The following is a 16,858-nucleotide window of genomic DNA, read 5'->3' as shown; positions in this document are numbered from 1 at the left end:
TCTATGATGAAATTCCACGGGTAAAGGAAAATGCCCTGGCAAGTGGAATGATCGTGTTCATTGACGGTTCTTCAAGAATCGACCAAGAAGACGGACAAAGATACACAGACGTGGCCGTGGTAAAACAGATAGCGAATGGAGAGTTTCAAGTACTCGTCAGTGCACAAATACCATCTCACTATTCAGCACAAGCTGCAGAACTATTGGCGTTGATACTCGCTATTGAGAATCATGCAGACCAGGAAGTAACGGTGTACAGTGACTCCGCCTATGTGACGTCAACCATGCACGCAGGACTAGCACACTGGAAAAGGAGGGGCTACCTCCGAGCGGATGGCCCGCCAGTGCAACATGCAGCCTTATTGGACAGGCTGATGAAGGCACTACAGCTCCCTGTGGGCATAGCGGTCGTGAAATGCACCGCCCACACCAAAGGGACAGAGTTTGTTTCACGCGGAAATAATGCAGCAGACACGGGAGCCATGCGTATGACATCCAAGAGTGAAATGATCATGGGAGCAGAATTAGCACACACCCATGTATGATGGTGACGCGAGCCACACCAGAAGCCTATAGCAATATGGGGCACCAACTAATGGAGCTCCAAGGGGAGGCACCTCAGAATGAGAAGAATCTATGGAAGCATCAAGGGTGTTCTTTAAACACCTCTGACGGTTTGTGGCGGCAAGCCAGCACTGGTAAACCAGTAATGCCTGTAGCTTACTAAAGATAGCATTGGAGCACTTACATTACCCTTTTCACATGTCAAAAGAAAATCTCGCTGCAGCGCTTGCAGAAGACTGGTTTACACCGAATTTAGTACAGCATGTTGCATTCTTTATGGTGAACTGCATAATCTGCCAGCAATTCTCCGCTGGGCACACATTAAAAGTAGTGAGAGGAGTCATCTCCCGGCCAAATGGGCCTTTTCAGCACTTACATATCGATTCTGTCGACATGATTCAAGTGTGCAATGGGTACAGGTACTTAATTGTAGTGGTGTGTCCATTCTCTAGATGGATAGAAGCAGGTCCCTGTACACACCCAGACTCAACCTGTGCTGCTAAGTTCCTGGTGAGGGAAGTATTCCCTAGATGGGGGGGGGTGCGAGGTAATGAGGTCAGATAACGGGGCTCACTTTGTTAATGCTGTATTTGAACAGATCAGCTTGCTGCTTGGTATAAAGCACACGTTCTCGTCAGCGTATCATCCGGAAGGTAATGGTATCTGTGAGAGGTTCAACGGCTTGTTCAAGGAAAGGATAGCCGAGTTGAAGCTTACTCTAAAGAGGGGTGGCTGCACTGTCTGCCACTGGCATTGTATGCACTTCGCAACCAACCATGCTCCGACCATCATCTTACGCCGCAAAGAGATAGTTACGGGAAGGAGAATGAGGACCCCCCTTATCCCCGAGACAGAGCTAAATGTGATGCCCAGCCAACCAGAGAGGTCTTGGGAACCGAAATGCAGGAGTACCTGAACTGCATGACATCAAGCCTTTCTGTTGTATCAGACCAACTGCAGCGACGGCGAAAGGGGTGCAGCACAGCACAAAACACAACAGGAAGTGCTGAAACAGACACAGTTCAAGGTCTATGTGCACCTCTCATCTTCCCTGGTGATGTTGTATTGGTAAAAAACCACACAAGAAAAAGGTGGGACGAGCCAAGATTCAATGGCCCTTTCATCGTGGAGGACTGCACTCCGTCAGCTGTAAAACTGCAGGGCAGGAGAGCATGGATTTTCCTAAATGACATTAAACCCTATATCGGTGAGACCCCTCAAATTGCACCTCACCGTGAAGAAACCACAGACAACAGGGAAGAACCTCAGCACGTGCAGACGAGATCCATGACAAGGAAGAAGGACACATGAGCAGCAAAGCCAAGACAAAAGAACTCTGTTTGAAAATTGTGGCTTTTAAACTGAACATTCCTCTAAGCAAAAAAGGAAAGGTGATAAAGGACAATAATATGGACACTCTGTGCATCACAGTTGCAGGGTGAAGAAGAGAAGTGCGCATCTAAGCCGTTTTTTGTACTTGTCATTAAACAGACTTCCCTTTGCCAAACTATTGAGTTGTCCTTATTGAGTTGTGTCGGAGAAAGAAAATCCTGCACCCCAACCTCCTCAAGGTGCAGCTATCTTGTCTTACAGGTACTCTAGGGTGAGCTCTGAGCTATGGGCCCGTCAGAGGACGCTCCACCCTCTTGCAGAACTGTCTATTGGGACACACAGGTAAAATGGCAGTTATCAAGTTCGGATTTTTAAACTTTGTGCTGCTGTCAGCTAAGCACTGTTTATTGATTTGATGGACGTAGAGTGTGGCCCAAAGGTGGAAATGTGGAAGTCGGATGTTATTTGGGCAAACAATGTGGAAGAGGTATATATACTACTACTGCTCACCAAGGGTACCCTGAAGACATTTGGTTTGACTTCCATGAATACCTGAGTGAAGCAGCGACATCTGAATCGAATCATGAAAGAGATTTGTGATGTATGTAAAGTGTGAATTAAACTTTCTTCTTTGTATATTCTAAGTCAATGGTCCTGATTGTGTTATCAGATGTGATATGGTTATTGTATGCAGTTTTACAAGTGCTTAAATAAATACTTTAAAAAGAAAACGGTGTCAAAGTTCCACCACCTCTTTAGGCTGTGACGCTCGAACTTGTTCATTAATACCTCAATTGCCTTTATCCCTTCCCTATGCTCCATCCCTAGGAAGGAAGGGTAAGGTGTGTGGACAAAATTTCCCCCTCTGCACAGTTCTGAGTTGCCTCCATTTGTTTCCTGTGCCCCGCCACACATGCTTCCTTATGAGGAGATCCCATAGGGGTTCGGCCATGCAGAAGTAAAGAAAGTCCACCTACCTGAATGCCTCAATGAGCCGCTCCACTTTCTGGGCCTCGCCCTGCACGCGGATATGAGCCTGGAATTTCCGTAGGGCTTCGTCCAGCTCCATGCTTGAGAAGTCCATCTCATCTACGACACAGCTGGGGAAAGAGGATCAAAACCATGATCAACACATGTTTCGATGGTTCAGCATAAGATTTAAACTTATTCGGCAGGTTCATGAGTCTGTCTCTTGCATAAGACACTCTGCAATCTCAATAACATCAAGGAGAATTTTGTGATTTTTCTGGTGGGATTACAATGCTTGTGTGAAGTGTCAAGATAATCACCCTGGTCGCCTAACTCCTCTCCAACAGCCTAAGCTTCCCTCACCAGTCAGCTGCCATGCATCAACCCTGCTCATTGGGGAAAGTTCAAACACAAAACATGAACATATGACCGATTTTTAAAGAGATGTATTTGGTGAAAGGTAGGATATAGTCCAAGGATCTGGCATTGACCCACAATGTTTTGGTGTTCTTCGGAAAGGCATTTCTCATATATTAGATTGGTATCTACATGTCCCGGGAGGATAGCACAGCGGCAGCGTGCGCGTCTTGGAAGCAAGACGACACAAAGCAACAACAGGTTCGATCCCCGGGTCCGCGCTTAAAAACCTCTGAGTGTTTAAGCGCGTTATAAATACGTGACAAAGAAAAAAAAACACAATTGCACAACTAAGAAAAACTAACAATTCCTGTAACAGCTGCCTCGATGCCTGCGGGCTGTGTGAGCGCTTTATAAATGTAAATAAATAAAAATAAAATAAAAAATCTCAAAGACGACTTAGTTTTCTGGACAAAAGATTTGGCTAGTAGTTCTTAAAATTCTTAAATCCACTGGTGGACGTGCTGGAGGAAAGTCCCTCTTATTCAATGCAATACTATTGTGGTGCTCCCAGCTGGGCCCGGCTCACCTCCTAAGGCTGATGAAGACCATTTTGGTTTCAATCTCATCACCTTTGATTCAAGACTCACAGAGCTTGGAGGCCATAACTAATGCATGCTAAATGGTGTAATGCAATGTAATGTACGTAACGAAATAGGGTCTCCTGGCACTGAATTCTGGAAGAGAGTGTGGAGGGAAGTTATTTGGGGGAGAGCAAGAAGCAAGAGGAGAAACCATAAGTGTTGCTGAGTGCAGAACGAAAGAGCCTGTTTTCTGCGGGCTAGTCTGTTTCTTGGTGAACTGTGGCAAGGGCACTTGAGGTATGTGTCAGGGCTCCAAATAAGATTTTAAAGTGGTAGTACTTTATTACCTATTTTGTTAAGGTAGGAGTACAATTATTATTTTAGGGAATAAGAAAGTAATTCATATTACCAATGTTTTTTTTAGGTGAGGAAATCTATATGCTTTACTCTAAAACATATATTTCTGGGATTCATAATTCTTTACACCCAATAATCCCTGAAAATGAAAAGCTTCATTTTTACCTAAAGGTCCTCTTCAGTTAGGGCGCCTTCCGGTGGCAATGCTCTGCTAGTACCACTGATCCAAACATCCTCCAAACATCCCTGTGGCACTGCGCTCTGCTAGTACCAATGCTCCAAACATCCTTGTGGCACTGCGCTCTGCTAACACCACTCCTCCGAACATCCCTGTAGCATTGCGCTCTGCTAGTACCACTGCTCCAAACATCCCTGTGGCACTGCGCTCTGCTAGTACCAATGCTCCAAACATCCCTGTGGCACTGCGCACTGCTAGTACCACTCCTGCGAACATCCCTGTGGCACTGCGCTCTGCTAGTACCAATGCTCCAAACATCCCTGTGGCACTGCGCTCTCCTAGTACCACTGCTTCAAATATCCCTGTGGCACTGCGCTCTGCTAGTACCACTCCTGCGAACATCCCTGTGGTACTACTGCGCTCTGCTAGTACCAATGCTCCAAACATCCCTGTGGCACTGCGCTCTGCTAGTACCACTCCTGCGACATCCCTGTGGCACTGTGCTCTGCTAGTACCAATGCTCCAAACATCCCTCTGGCACTGCGCTCTGCTAGTACCACTGCTCCAAACATCCCTGTGGCACTGCGCTCTGCTCGTAGCAATGCTCCAAACATCCCTGTGGCACTGCACTCTGCTAGTACCACTCCTCTGAACATCACTGTAGCACTGCGCTCTACTAGTACCAATGCTCCAAACATCCCTGTGGCACTGCGCTCTGCTAGTACCACTGCTCCAAACATCCCTGTGGCACTGCGCTCTGCTAGTACCAATGCTCCAAACATCCCTGTGGCACTGCGCTCTGCTAGTAACACTCCTGCGAACATCCTTGTGGCACTGCGCTCTGCTAATACCAATGCTCCGAACATCCCTGTAGCACTGCGCTCTGCTAGTACCACTGTTCCAAACCTCCCTGTGGCACTCCGCTCTGCTAGTACCACTGCTCCAAACATCCCTCTAGCACTGCGCTCTGCTAGTACCACTGCTCCAAACATCCCTATGGCACTGCGCTCTGCTAGTAGCACTGCTCCAAACATCCCTGTGGCACTGCGCTCTGCTAGTACCAATGCTCCAAACATCCCTGTGGCACTGCACTCTGCTAGTACCACTGCTCCAAACATCCCTGTGACACTGCGCTCTGCTAGTACCAATGCTCCAAACATCCCTGTGGCACTGTGCTCTGCTAGTACCACTCCTCCGAACATCCTTGTAGCACTGTGCTCTGCTAGTACCACTGCTCCAAACATCACTGTAGCACTGCGCTCTGCTAGTACCAATGCTCCAAACATCCCTGTGGCACTGCACTCTGCTAGTACCACTCCTGCGAACATCCCTGTGGCACTGCGCTCTGCTAGTACCAAAGCTCCAAACATCCCTGTGGCACTGCGCTCTGCTAGTACCACTGCTCCAAACATCCCTGTGGCACTCCGCTCTGCTAGTACCACTGCTCCAAACATCCCTCTAGCACTGCACTCTGCTAGTACCACTGCTCCAAAAATCCCTATGGCACTGCGCTCTGCTAGTACCACTGCTCCAAACATCCCTGTGGCACTGCGCTCTGCTAGTACCAATGCTCCAAACATCCCTGTGGCACTGCGCTCTGCTAGTACCACTCCTCCGAACATCCCTGTAGCACTGTGCTCTGCTAGTACCAATGCACTAAACATCCCTGTGGCACTGCGCTATGCTAGTACCACTGCTCCAAACATCCCTGTGGCACTGCGCTCTGCTAGTACCACTGCTCCAAACATCCCTGTGGCACTCCGCTCTGCTAGTACCACTGCTCCGAACATCCCTGTAGCACTGCGCTCTGCGAGTACCAATGCTCCAAACATCCCTGTGGCACTGCGCTCTGCTAGTACCACTGCTCCAAACATCCCTGTGGCACTGCGCTCTGCTAGTACCAATGCTCCAAACATCCCTGTGGCACTGCGCTATGCTAGTACCACTGCTCCAAACATCCCTGTGGCACTGCGCTCTGCTAGTACCACTGCTCCAAACATCCCTGTGGCACTCCGCTCTGCTAGTACCACTGCTCCGAACATCCCTGTAGCACTGCGCTCTGGTGAGTACCAATGCTCCAAACATCCCTGTGGCACTGCGCTCTGCTAGTACCACTGCTCCAAACATCCCTGTGGCACTGCGCTCTGCTAGTACCAATGCTCCAAACATCCATGTGGCACTGCGCTCTGCTAGTACCACTCCTCCGAACATCCCTGTAGCACTGCGCTCTGCTAGTACCAATGCTCCAAACATCCCTGTGGCACTGCGCTCTGCTAGTACCACTGCTCCAAACATCCTTGTGGCACTCCAATATGCTAGTACCACTGCTCCAAACATCCCTGTGGCACTGCGCTCTGCTAGTACCACTTCTGCGAACATCCCTGTGGCACTGCGCTCTGCTACTATCAATGCTCCAAACATCCCTGTGGCACTGCGCTCTGCTAGTACCACTGCTCCAAACATCCAAATGGCACTGCGCTCTGCTAGTACCACTGCTCCAAACATCCCTGTGGCACTTTGCTCTGCTAGTACCACTCCTGCGAACATCCCTGTGGCACTGCGCTCTGCTAGTACCAATGCTCCAAACATCCCTGTGGCACTGCGCTCTGCTAGTACCACTGCTCCAAAGATCCCTGTGGCACTGTGCTCTGCTAGTACCAATGCTCCAAACATCCCTGTGGCACTGCGCTCTGCTAGTACCACTCCTCTGAACATCCCTGTAGCACTGCGCTCTGCTAGTACCACTGCTCCAAACATCCCTGTGGCACTGCGCTCTGCTAGTACCAATGCTCCAAACATCCCTGTGGCACTGCGCTCTGCTAGTACCACTGCTCCAAACATCCCCGTGGCACTCCGCTCTGCTAGTACCACTGCTCCAAACATCCCTCTAGCACTGCACTCTGCTAGTACCACTACTCCAAACATCCCTATGGCACTGCGCTCTGCTAGTACCACTGCACCAAACATCCCTGTGGCACTGCGCTCTGCTAGTACTAATGTTCTAAACATCCCTGTGGCACTGCGCTCTGCTAGTACCACTCCTCCGAACATCCCTGTAGCACTGTGCTCTGCTAGTACCAATTCTCCAAACATCCCTGTGGCACTGCGCTCTGCTAGTACCACTGCTCCAAACATCCCTGTGGCACTGCACTCTGCTAGTACCACTGCTCCAAACATCCCTGTGGCACTCCGCTCTGCTAGTACCACTGCTCCAAACATCCCTGTGGCACTGCGCTCTGCTAGTACCACTGCTCAAAACATCCCTGTGGCACTGCGCTCTGCTAGTACCACTGCTCCAAACATCCCTGTGGCACTCCGCTCTGCTACTACCACTGCTCCAAACATCCCTGTGGCACTGCGCTCTGCTAGTACCACTGCTCCAAACATCCCTGTGGCACTTCGCTCTGCTAGTACCAATGCTCCAAACATCCCTGTAGCACTGCACTCAGCTAGTACCAGTGCTCTAAACATCCCTGTGGCACTGCGCTCTGCTAGTACCACTGCTCCAAACATCCATATGGCGCTGCGCTCTGCTAGTACCACTGCTCCAAGCATCCCTGTGGCACTGCGCTCTGCTAGTACCAATGCTCCAAACATCCCTGTGGCACTGCGCTCTGCTAGTACCACTCCTCCGAACATCCTGTAGCACTGCGCTCTGCTAGTACCAATGCTCCAAACATCCCTGTGGCACTGTGCTCTGCTAGTATCACTGCTCCAAACATCCCTGTGGCACTGCACTCTGCTAGTACCACTCCTGCGAACATCCCTGTGACACTGCGCTCTGCTAGTACCAATGCTCCAAACATCCCTGTGGCACTGCGCTCTGCTAGTACCACTGCTCCAAACATCCCTGTGGCACTGCGCTCTGCTAGTACCAATGCTCCAAACATCCCTGTGGCACTGCGCTCTGCTAGTACCACTCCTCCGAACCTCCCTGTAGCACTGCGCTCTGCTAGTACCACTGCTCCAAACATCCCTGTGGCACTGCGCTCTGCTAGTACCACTGCTCCAAACATCCCCGTGGCACTCCGCTCTGCTAGTACCACTGCTCGAAACATCATTGTGGCACTGCGCTCTGCTAGTACCACTGCTTCAAACATCCCTGTGGCACTGCGCTCTGCTAGTACCACTGCTCCAAATATCCCTGTGGCACTCCGCTCTGCTAGTACCACTGCTCCAAACATCCCTGTGGCACTACGCTCTGCTAGTACCACTGCTCCAAACATCCCTCTGGCACTGAGCTCTGCTAGTACCACTGCTCCAAACATCCCTGTGGCACTGTGCTCTGCTAGTACCAATGCTCCAAACATCCCTGTAGCACTGCACTCTGCTAGTACCACTGCTCTAAACATCCCTGTGGCACGGCGCTCTGCTAGTACCAATGCTCCAAACATCCCTGTCGCACTGTGCTCTGCTAGTACCAATTCTCCGAACATCCCTGTGACACTGCGCCCCACTAGTACCACTGCTCCGAACATCCCTGAGGCACTGCGCTCCACTAGTACCACTGCTCTGAACATCCCTGTCGCACTGTGCTCCGCTAGTATCAATGCTCCAAACATCCCTATGGCACTGTGCTCTGCTAGAACCAATGCTCCGAACATCCCTGTAGCACTGTGCTCTGCTACTACCACAGCTCCAAACATCCCTCTGGCACTGTGCTCTGCTAGTACCACTTCCCCGAACATCCCTATGGCACTGCGCTCTGCTAGTACCACTGCTACAAACATCCCTGTGGCACTGCGCTCTGCTAGTACCAATGCTCTAAACATCCCCTGTGGCACTGCGCTCTGCTAGTACCACTCCTCCGAACATCCCTGTAGCACTGTGCTCTGCTAGTACCAATGCTCCAAACATCCCTGAGGCACTGCGCTCTGCTAGTACCACTGCTCCAAACATCCCTGTGGCACTGCGCTCTGCTAGTACCACTGCTCCAAACATCCCTGTGGCACTGCGCTCTGCTAGTACCACTGCTCCAAACATCCCTGTGGCACTGCGCTCTGCTAGTACCACTGCTCAAAACATCCATGTGGCACTGCGCTCTGCTAGTACCAAAGCTCCGAACATCCCTGTGGCACTGCACTCTGCTAGTACCAATGCTCGAAACATCCCTGTGGCACTGCGCTCTGCTAGTACCACTGCTCCAAACATCCCTGTGGCACTGCGCTCTGCTAGTACCAATGCTCCAAACATCCCTGTGGCACTGCACTCTGCTAGTACCAATGCTCCAAGCATCCCTGTGGCACTCCGCTCTGCTAGTACCACTGCTCCAAACATCCCTGTGTTACTGCGCTCTGCTAGTACCACTGCTCCAAACATCCCTCTGGCACTGAGCTCTGCTAGTACCACTGCTCCAAACATCCCTGTGGCACTGCGCTCTGCTAGTACCAATGCTCCAAACATCCCTGTAGCACTGCACTCTGCTAGTACCACTGCTCTAAACATCCCTGTGGCACGGCGCTCTGCTAGTACCACTGCTCCGAACATCCCTGTAGCACTGTGCTCTGCTAGTACCAATGCTCCGAACATCCCTGTGACACTGCGCCCCACTAGTACCACTGCTCCGAACATCCCTGAGGCACTGCGCTCCGCTAGTACCACTGCTCTGAACATCCCCGTCGCACTGTGCTCCGCTAGTATCAATGCTCCAAACATCCCTATGGCACTGTGCTCTGCTAGAACCAATGCTCCGAACATCCCTGTAGCACTGTGCTCTGCTACTACCACAGCTCCAAACATCCCTGTGGCACTGTGCTCTGCTAGTACCACTTCCCCGAACATCCCTATGGCACTGCGCTCTGCTAGTACCACTGCTACAAACATCCCTGTGGCACTGCGCTCTGCTAGTACCAATGCTCTAAACATCCCTGTGGCACTGCGCTCTGCTAGTACCACTCCTCCGAACATCCCTGTAGCACTGTGCTCTGCTAGTACCAATGCTCCAAACATCCCTGAGGCACTGCGCTCTGCGAGTACCACTGCTCCAAACATCCCTGTGGCACTGCGCTCTGCTAGTACCACTGCTCCAAACATCCCTGTGGCACTGCGCTCTGCTAGTACCACTGCTCAAAACATCCATGTGGCACTGTGCTCTGCTAGTACCAAAGCTCCGAACATCCCTGTGGCACTGCACTCTGCTAGTACCAATGCTCGAAACATCCCTGTGGCACTGCGCTCTGCTAGTACCACTGCTCCAAACATCCCTGTGGCACTGCGCTCTGCTAGTACCAATGCTCCAAACATCCCTGTGGCACTGCACTCTGCTAGTACCAATGCTCCAAGCATCCCTGTGGCACTCCGCTCTGCTAGTACCACTGCTCCAAACATCCCTGTGTTACTGCGCTCTGCTAGTACCACTGCTCCAAACATCCCTCTGGCACTGAGCTCTGCGAGTACCACTGCTCCAAACATCCCTGTGGCACTGCGCTCTGCTAGTACCAATGCTCCAAACATCCCTGTAGCACTGCACTCTGCTAGTACCACTGCTCTAAACATCCCTGTGGCACGGCGCTCTGCTAGTACCACTGCTCCGAACATCCCTGTAGCACTGTGCTCTGCTAGTACCAATGCTCCGAACATCCCTGTGACACTGCGCCCCACTAGTACCACTGCTCCGAACATCCCTGAGGCACTGCGCTCCGCTAGTACCACTGCTCTGAGCATCCCCGTCGCACTGTGCTCCGCTAGTATCGATGCTCCAAACATCCCTATGGCACTGTGCTCTGCTAGAACCAATGCTCCGAACATCCCTGTAGCACTGTGCTCTGCTACTACCACAGCTCCAAACATCCCTGTGGCACTGTGCTCTGCTAGTACCACTTCCCCGAACATCCCTATGGCACTGTGCTCTGCTAGTACCACTGCTACAAACATCCCTGTGGCACTGCGCTCTGCTAGTACCAATGCTCTAAACATCCCTGTGGCACTGCGCTCTGCTAGTACCACTTCTCCGAACATCCCTGTAGCACTGTGCTCTGCTAGTACCAATGCTCCAAACATCCCTGAGGCACTGCGCTCTGCTAGTACCACTGCTCCAAACATCCCTGTGGCACTGCGCTCTGCTAGTACCACTGCTCCAAACATCCCTGTGGCACTGCGCTCTGCTAGTACCACTGCTCCAAACATCCGTGTGGCACTGCGCTCTGCTAGTACCACTGCTCACAACATCCATGTGGCACTGCGCTCTGCTAGTACCAAAGCTCCGAACATCCCTGTGGCACTGCACTCTGCTAGTACCAATGCTCGAAACATCCCTGTGGCACTGCGCTCTGCTAGTACCACTGCTCCAAACATCCCTGTGGCACTGCGCTCTGCTAGTACCAATGCTCCAAACATCCCTGTGGCACTGCACTCTGCTAGTACCAATGCTCCAAGCATCCCTGTGGCACTCCGCTCTGCTAGTACCACTGCTCCAAACATCCCTGTGTTACTGCGCTCTGCTAGTACCAATGCTCCAAACATCCCTGTAGCACTGCACTCTGCTAGTACCACTGCTCTAAACATCCCTGTGGCACGGCGCTCTGCTAGTACCACTGCTCCGAACATCCCTGTAGCACTGTGCTCTGCTAGTACCAATGCTCCGAACATCCCTGTGACACTGCGCCCCACTAGTACCACTGCTCCGAACATCCCTGAGGCACTGCGCTCCGCTAAAACCACTGCTCTGAACATCCCCGTCGCACTGTGCTCCGCTAGTATCAATGCTCCAAACATCCCTATGGCACTGTGCTCTGCTAGAACCAATGCTCCGAACATCCCTGTGGAACTGCGCTCTGCTAGTACCAATGCTCCAAACATCCCTGTAGCACTGCGCTCTACCAATGCTCCAAACATCCCTGTAGCACTGTGCTCTGCTTGTACCACTGCCCCAAACATCCCTGTAGCACTGTGCTCTGCTACTACCACAGCTCCAAACATCCCTGTGGCACTGTACTCTGCTAGTACCACTTCCCCGAACATCCCTGTGGCACTGCGCTCTGCTAGAACCAATGCTCCAAACATCCCTGTGGCACTGCGCTCTGCTGGTACCACTGCTCTGAACATTACTGTAGCACAGCGCTCTGCTAATACCACTGCTGCAAACATCCCTGTAGCACTGCGCTCGGCTAGAACCAATGCTCCAAACATCCCTGTAGCACTGCTCTCAACCAATGCTCCACACATCCCTGTAGCACTATGCTCTGCTAGTACCACTGCTCCAAACATCCCGGTAGCACTGCGCTCTGCTACTACCACAGCTCCAAATATCCCTGTGGCACTGTGCTCTGCTAGTACCACTGCCCCGAACATCCCTGTAGCACTGCGCCCTGCTAGAACCAATGCTCCAAACATCCCTGTGGCACTGCGCTCTGCTAGTACCACTGTTCAAACATCCCTGTGGCACTGCGCTCTGCTAGTACCACTGCTCCAAACATCTCTCTAGCACTGCGCTCTGCTAGTACCAATGATCCATACATCCCTGTGGAACTGTGCTCTGCTAGTACCACTGCTCAAAATATCCCTGTAGCACTGTGCACTGCTAGTACCACTGCTCCAAACATCCCTGTAGCACTGCGATCTGCTAGTACCACTGCTCCAAACATCCCTGTACACTGCGCTCTGCTAGTACTACTGCTCCAAACATCCCTGTAGCACTGTGCTCTGCTAGTACCACTACTCCAAACATCCCTGTAGCACTGCACACTGCTAGTACCACTGCTCCAAACATCCCTGTACACTGCGCTCTGCTAGTACCACTGCTCCAAACATCCCTGTAGCACTGCGCTCTGCTAGTACTACTGCTCCAAACATCCCTGTAGCAATGCGCTCTGCTAGTACCACTGTTCCAAACATCCCTGTGGCACTGCGCTCTGCTAGTACCACTGCTCCAAACATCCCTGTGGCACTGTGCTCTGCTAGTACCACTGCTCCAAACATCCCTGTAGCACTGTGCTGTACTAGTACCACTGCTCCAAACATCCCTGTACACTGCGCTCTGCTAGTACTACTGCTCAAAACATCCCTGTAGCACTGCGCTCTGCTAGTACCACTGTTCCAAACATCCCTGTGGCACTGCGCTCTGCTAGTACCACTCCTGCGAACATCCCTGTGGCACTGCACTCTGCTAGAACCAATGCTCCAAACATCCCTGTGGCACTGCGCTCTGCTAGTACCACTGCTCAAACATCCCTGTGGCACTGTGCTCTGCTAGTACCAATGCTCCAAACATCTCCCTAGCACTGTGATCCATACATCCCTGTGGAACTGTGCTCTGCTAGTACCACTGCTCCAAATATCCCTGTAGCACTGTGCACTGCTATTACCACTGCTCCAAACATCCCTGTAGCACTGCGATCTGCTACTACCACTGCTCAAAACATCCCTGTAGCACTGCGCTCTGCTAGTACTTCTGCTCCAAACATCCCTGTAGCACTGCGCTCTGCTAGTACTACTGCTCCAAACATCCCTGTAGCACTGCGCTCTGCTAGTACCACTGCTCCAAACATCCCTGTAGCACTGCGCTGTGCTAGTACCACTGCTCCAAACATCTCTCTAGCACTGCGCTCTGCTAGTACCAATGATCCATACATCCCTGTGGAACTGTGCTCTGCTAGTACCACTGCTCCAAATATCCCTGTAGCACTGCACACTGCTAGTACCACTGCTCCAAACATCCCTGTAGCGCTGTGATCTGCTAGTACCACTGCTTCAAACATCCCTGTAGCACTGCGCTCTGCTAGTACTACTGCTCCCAACATCCCTGTGGCACTGCGCTCTGCTAGTACCACTGCTCAAACATCCCTGTGGCACTGCGCTCTGCTAGTACCACTGCTCCAAACATCTCACTAGCACTGCGCTCTGCTAGTATCAATGATCCATACATCCCTGTGGAACTGTGCTCTGCTAGTACCACTGCTCCAAATATCCCTGTGGCACTGCGCTCTGCTAGTACCACTGCTCCAAACATCCCTGTGGCACTGCGCTCTGCTAGTACTACTGCTCCAAACATCCCTGTAGCACTGCGCTCTGCTAATACCACTGCTCCAAATATCCCTGTGGCACTGTGCTCTGCTAGTACCACTGCTCCAAACATCCCTGTAGCACTGTGCTGTACTAGTACCACTGCTCCAAACATCCCTGTAGCACTGCGCTCTGCTAGTACCACTGCTCCAAACATCCTTGTGGAGCTGAGCGGTGGAAGTAGGACACAGGCCACTGCCTACCATTTGCTTCCTATACTTTGTTGGGAGTATTTTTGCACCCTATTTTTATGTTGGGAGTTTTTGCCTCTTTTCAGGGAGTAAAAATTGATTGTTTGCTGTTTATCTGTCCGGCACAGTATGTGTATCCAGATGGGAACCCGGGGTGTAGCTATCCTGCGCTGCCTGATACTGATGAGGTCTGCCCTGAGAGCAAAGAGGGGTTCAGGGTTGACGCAGGACTGTGTGTAAGAAGCCGACGGGAGGATTGTAGAGGGTTGGTGACAGTGTGTGCAAGGGAGCAGGGCTCTAGCAGATGCGATGTAAATTATGACACTTGGCGCTGTCTTGGAAGCTTCCCTGAATGCAGATGCACATGTAAACAATACCATCTAAACGTCCTGCGTCAGATGACCCTCTGGTCTTGCGTAAGAACTACGAAACTCTGGTTAGAGCAATCATAATGCCGCGACTGGACTATTGCAATGCCCTGCTTGGTGGTGGTGCAAGCAGGTAGCGCTTACACAGACTTCCAGTAGTCCAGAATGACGCTCTCAGGATCGTGTGCAATCGTTAAAAAAGGGACGACATGACCAAGTTCCGGAAAGGAACTTCATTGGCTACCGATGGGAAAAAGGATTAAGTTCAAGACACTATCACTGACTCATAAATATCTTTATGGTAAGGCACCCCAATCCCTAAAACAAACATTGACTCGACACAAGCCCAGCCAAACGCTGCGCCACAGCACTGCTCAATTGCGCTCTGTCCCTCGCATTAAAAGAACAAGAGGCAAGGGCAGAACTTTCCCTTTTCAAGCCTCCCAAGCATGGAATGCCCTTCCTGTAATGGTACGCATGGAAGAAAAACCCTCAGTATTCTGGAAGACCTTGAAAACACCCTGTCCCCACTGATCGCAGTAAGTTCTCTGTCCCTTGATTACTGAAATGTCCTTGTGTCAATGTGCGCCCTGTTTCCCCGCAGGCTATGACGCGATACAAATAAAAAATAAATTAATCAAAATGCTCTCTCTCTTTCTCTCGCTCTTCTGAGAAGTACCCATTAAAAGTACAGCTGTCCTACTGGGATATGCAGGCCCTCCACCCAGAAGACCTAAATGTACCTGTACCCATAATCTGCCAATGTGAATTATTGGCCATGTACAATGAGGAGACTCAAAAAACAATGCTCATGGAGCTGAATTGCCCATTTTTTGGTTTAACATTAGGTTTATAATAAAGTATGCAACTATTCAGACCTCTGTGGCGAGCTCCCAGTAAAAGACCACAACACTGGGTTCTAGGCGATCTTTTGGCTTCTGCGTGGTCACGTCTGATGCGCTGAAAATTCCACTTTTTAAGAATAACGCCGCTCTCGCACATGCCGTCTTAAATCTCGGACCACCTCCGGTATGATTCACTGTCCATCTTCCTTTCCCCAGTGATCGAAGTGAGCAGGAACGGTGGGTAGCGGTGTTCCACTACTTTTATTTTTTACTGTTAACAGCTCCACTACTTTTTGCAACCATTTTCACCATTCCGGAGTTATTCTTTGTGAAGTTAAAGCACGGTTCTCCGTTTTACCACTGGATATCGGTTACAGCTAAACTGAAATCTGTTTCAACTCAATTGGCTGCCAACCAGCATGACTGCAACCCTTGAAAAATGTGTTGCACGTTGCTTCCTTCCTTCCTACTCTGTCCCCCACCCGGAGTCACAGTTCCACTTCTTTTTTGGCACACTTCTATCACTGCCCAGCCCACATAAACAGCTTGCGTCCCTGCTCACTTTAAGTGGGAAAAGATGTGGCGTGGGGGCTAATATGAAATCAAAATAAGTCATTTCGCATCCCTGTCCCTGTGGGGTAGCTCAGCGTGTTTAAGTGCCTGCTGCAGAGATGTGCGTGTACATTACTGCTCACAATTTCCCATGCCAGTAAGATACAGCTAAAGGGGTTACTGTGCTTGCTGCAGAGACCTGTGTGGAACATGAGGGCATGGGTCCCTATACTGAAAACGGAAGAAAAACGATCACACTCTCGATATTCCAGCCCAGGTCCCTACCCTTCAAACTGATACATATATGATATGATAGATTATTTATAACGCGCTTAGTACCCAGAGGTTTCTAAGTGCAGACCGGGGGATCGAACCTGTGTTGCTTTGTGTCGTCTCAAGACGAGAACATTGCCCCTTCGCTATCCTCCCAAGTTACTGTCAGTAAAATAATACAAGGTGACAATGTCTTTTCTTGGGTGGAAGTCACCTAGTAACCAAATAACGCCGTCCTGCGCAGGGCAGTGTGCAGTAATTAGTGAGGTGTTAATGTGTCCAGCTGGCT

The 16,858-nt window shown here is 51.0% G+C and overlaps 1 protein-coding gene across 5 annotated transcripts in view; it reads right to left on the bottom strand.

Annotated features, from left to right (window-relative positions):
* Window positions 1-16,858, bottom strand: part of IQSEC3 (IQ motif and Sec7 domain ArfGEF 3) — a 1,249,628-nt gene that overhangs the window by 253,457 nt on the left and 979,313 nt on the right. For all 5 annotated transcript variants that reach the window (XM_069628576.1, XM_069628577.1, XM_069628578.1 and 2 more), the window contains one exon: window positions 2,874-2,996. In XM_069628576.1, the coding sequence (XP_069484677.1) occupies window positions 2,874-2,996 (123 nt within the window). The remainder of the gene's footprint in view (window positions 1-2,873; window positions 2,997-16,858) is intronic.

Source organism: Ambystoma mexicanum, chromosome 12 (genome assembly GCF_040938575.1).
Source record: "Ambystoma mexicanum isolate Mex_15411 chromosome 12, UKY_AmexF1_1, whole genome shotgun sequence".
Lineage (NCBI taxonomy): Eukaryota > Metazoa > Chordata > Amphibia > Caudata > Ambystomatidae > Ambystoma > Ambystoma mexicanum.
This window is presented reverse-complemented; position numbering and strand designations above follow the sequence as displayed.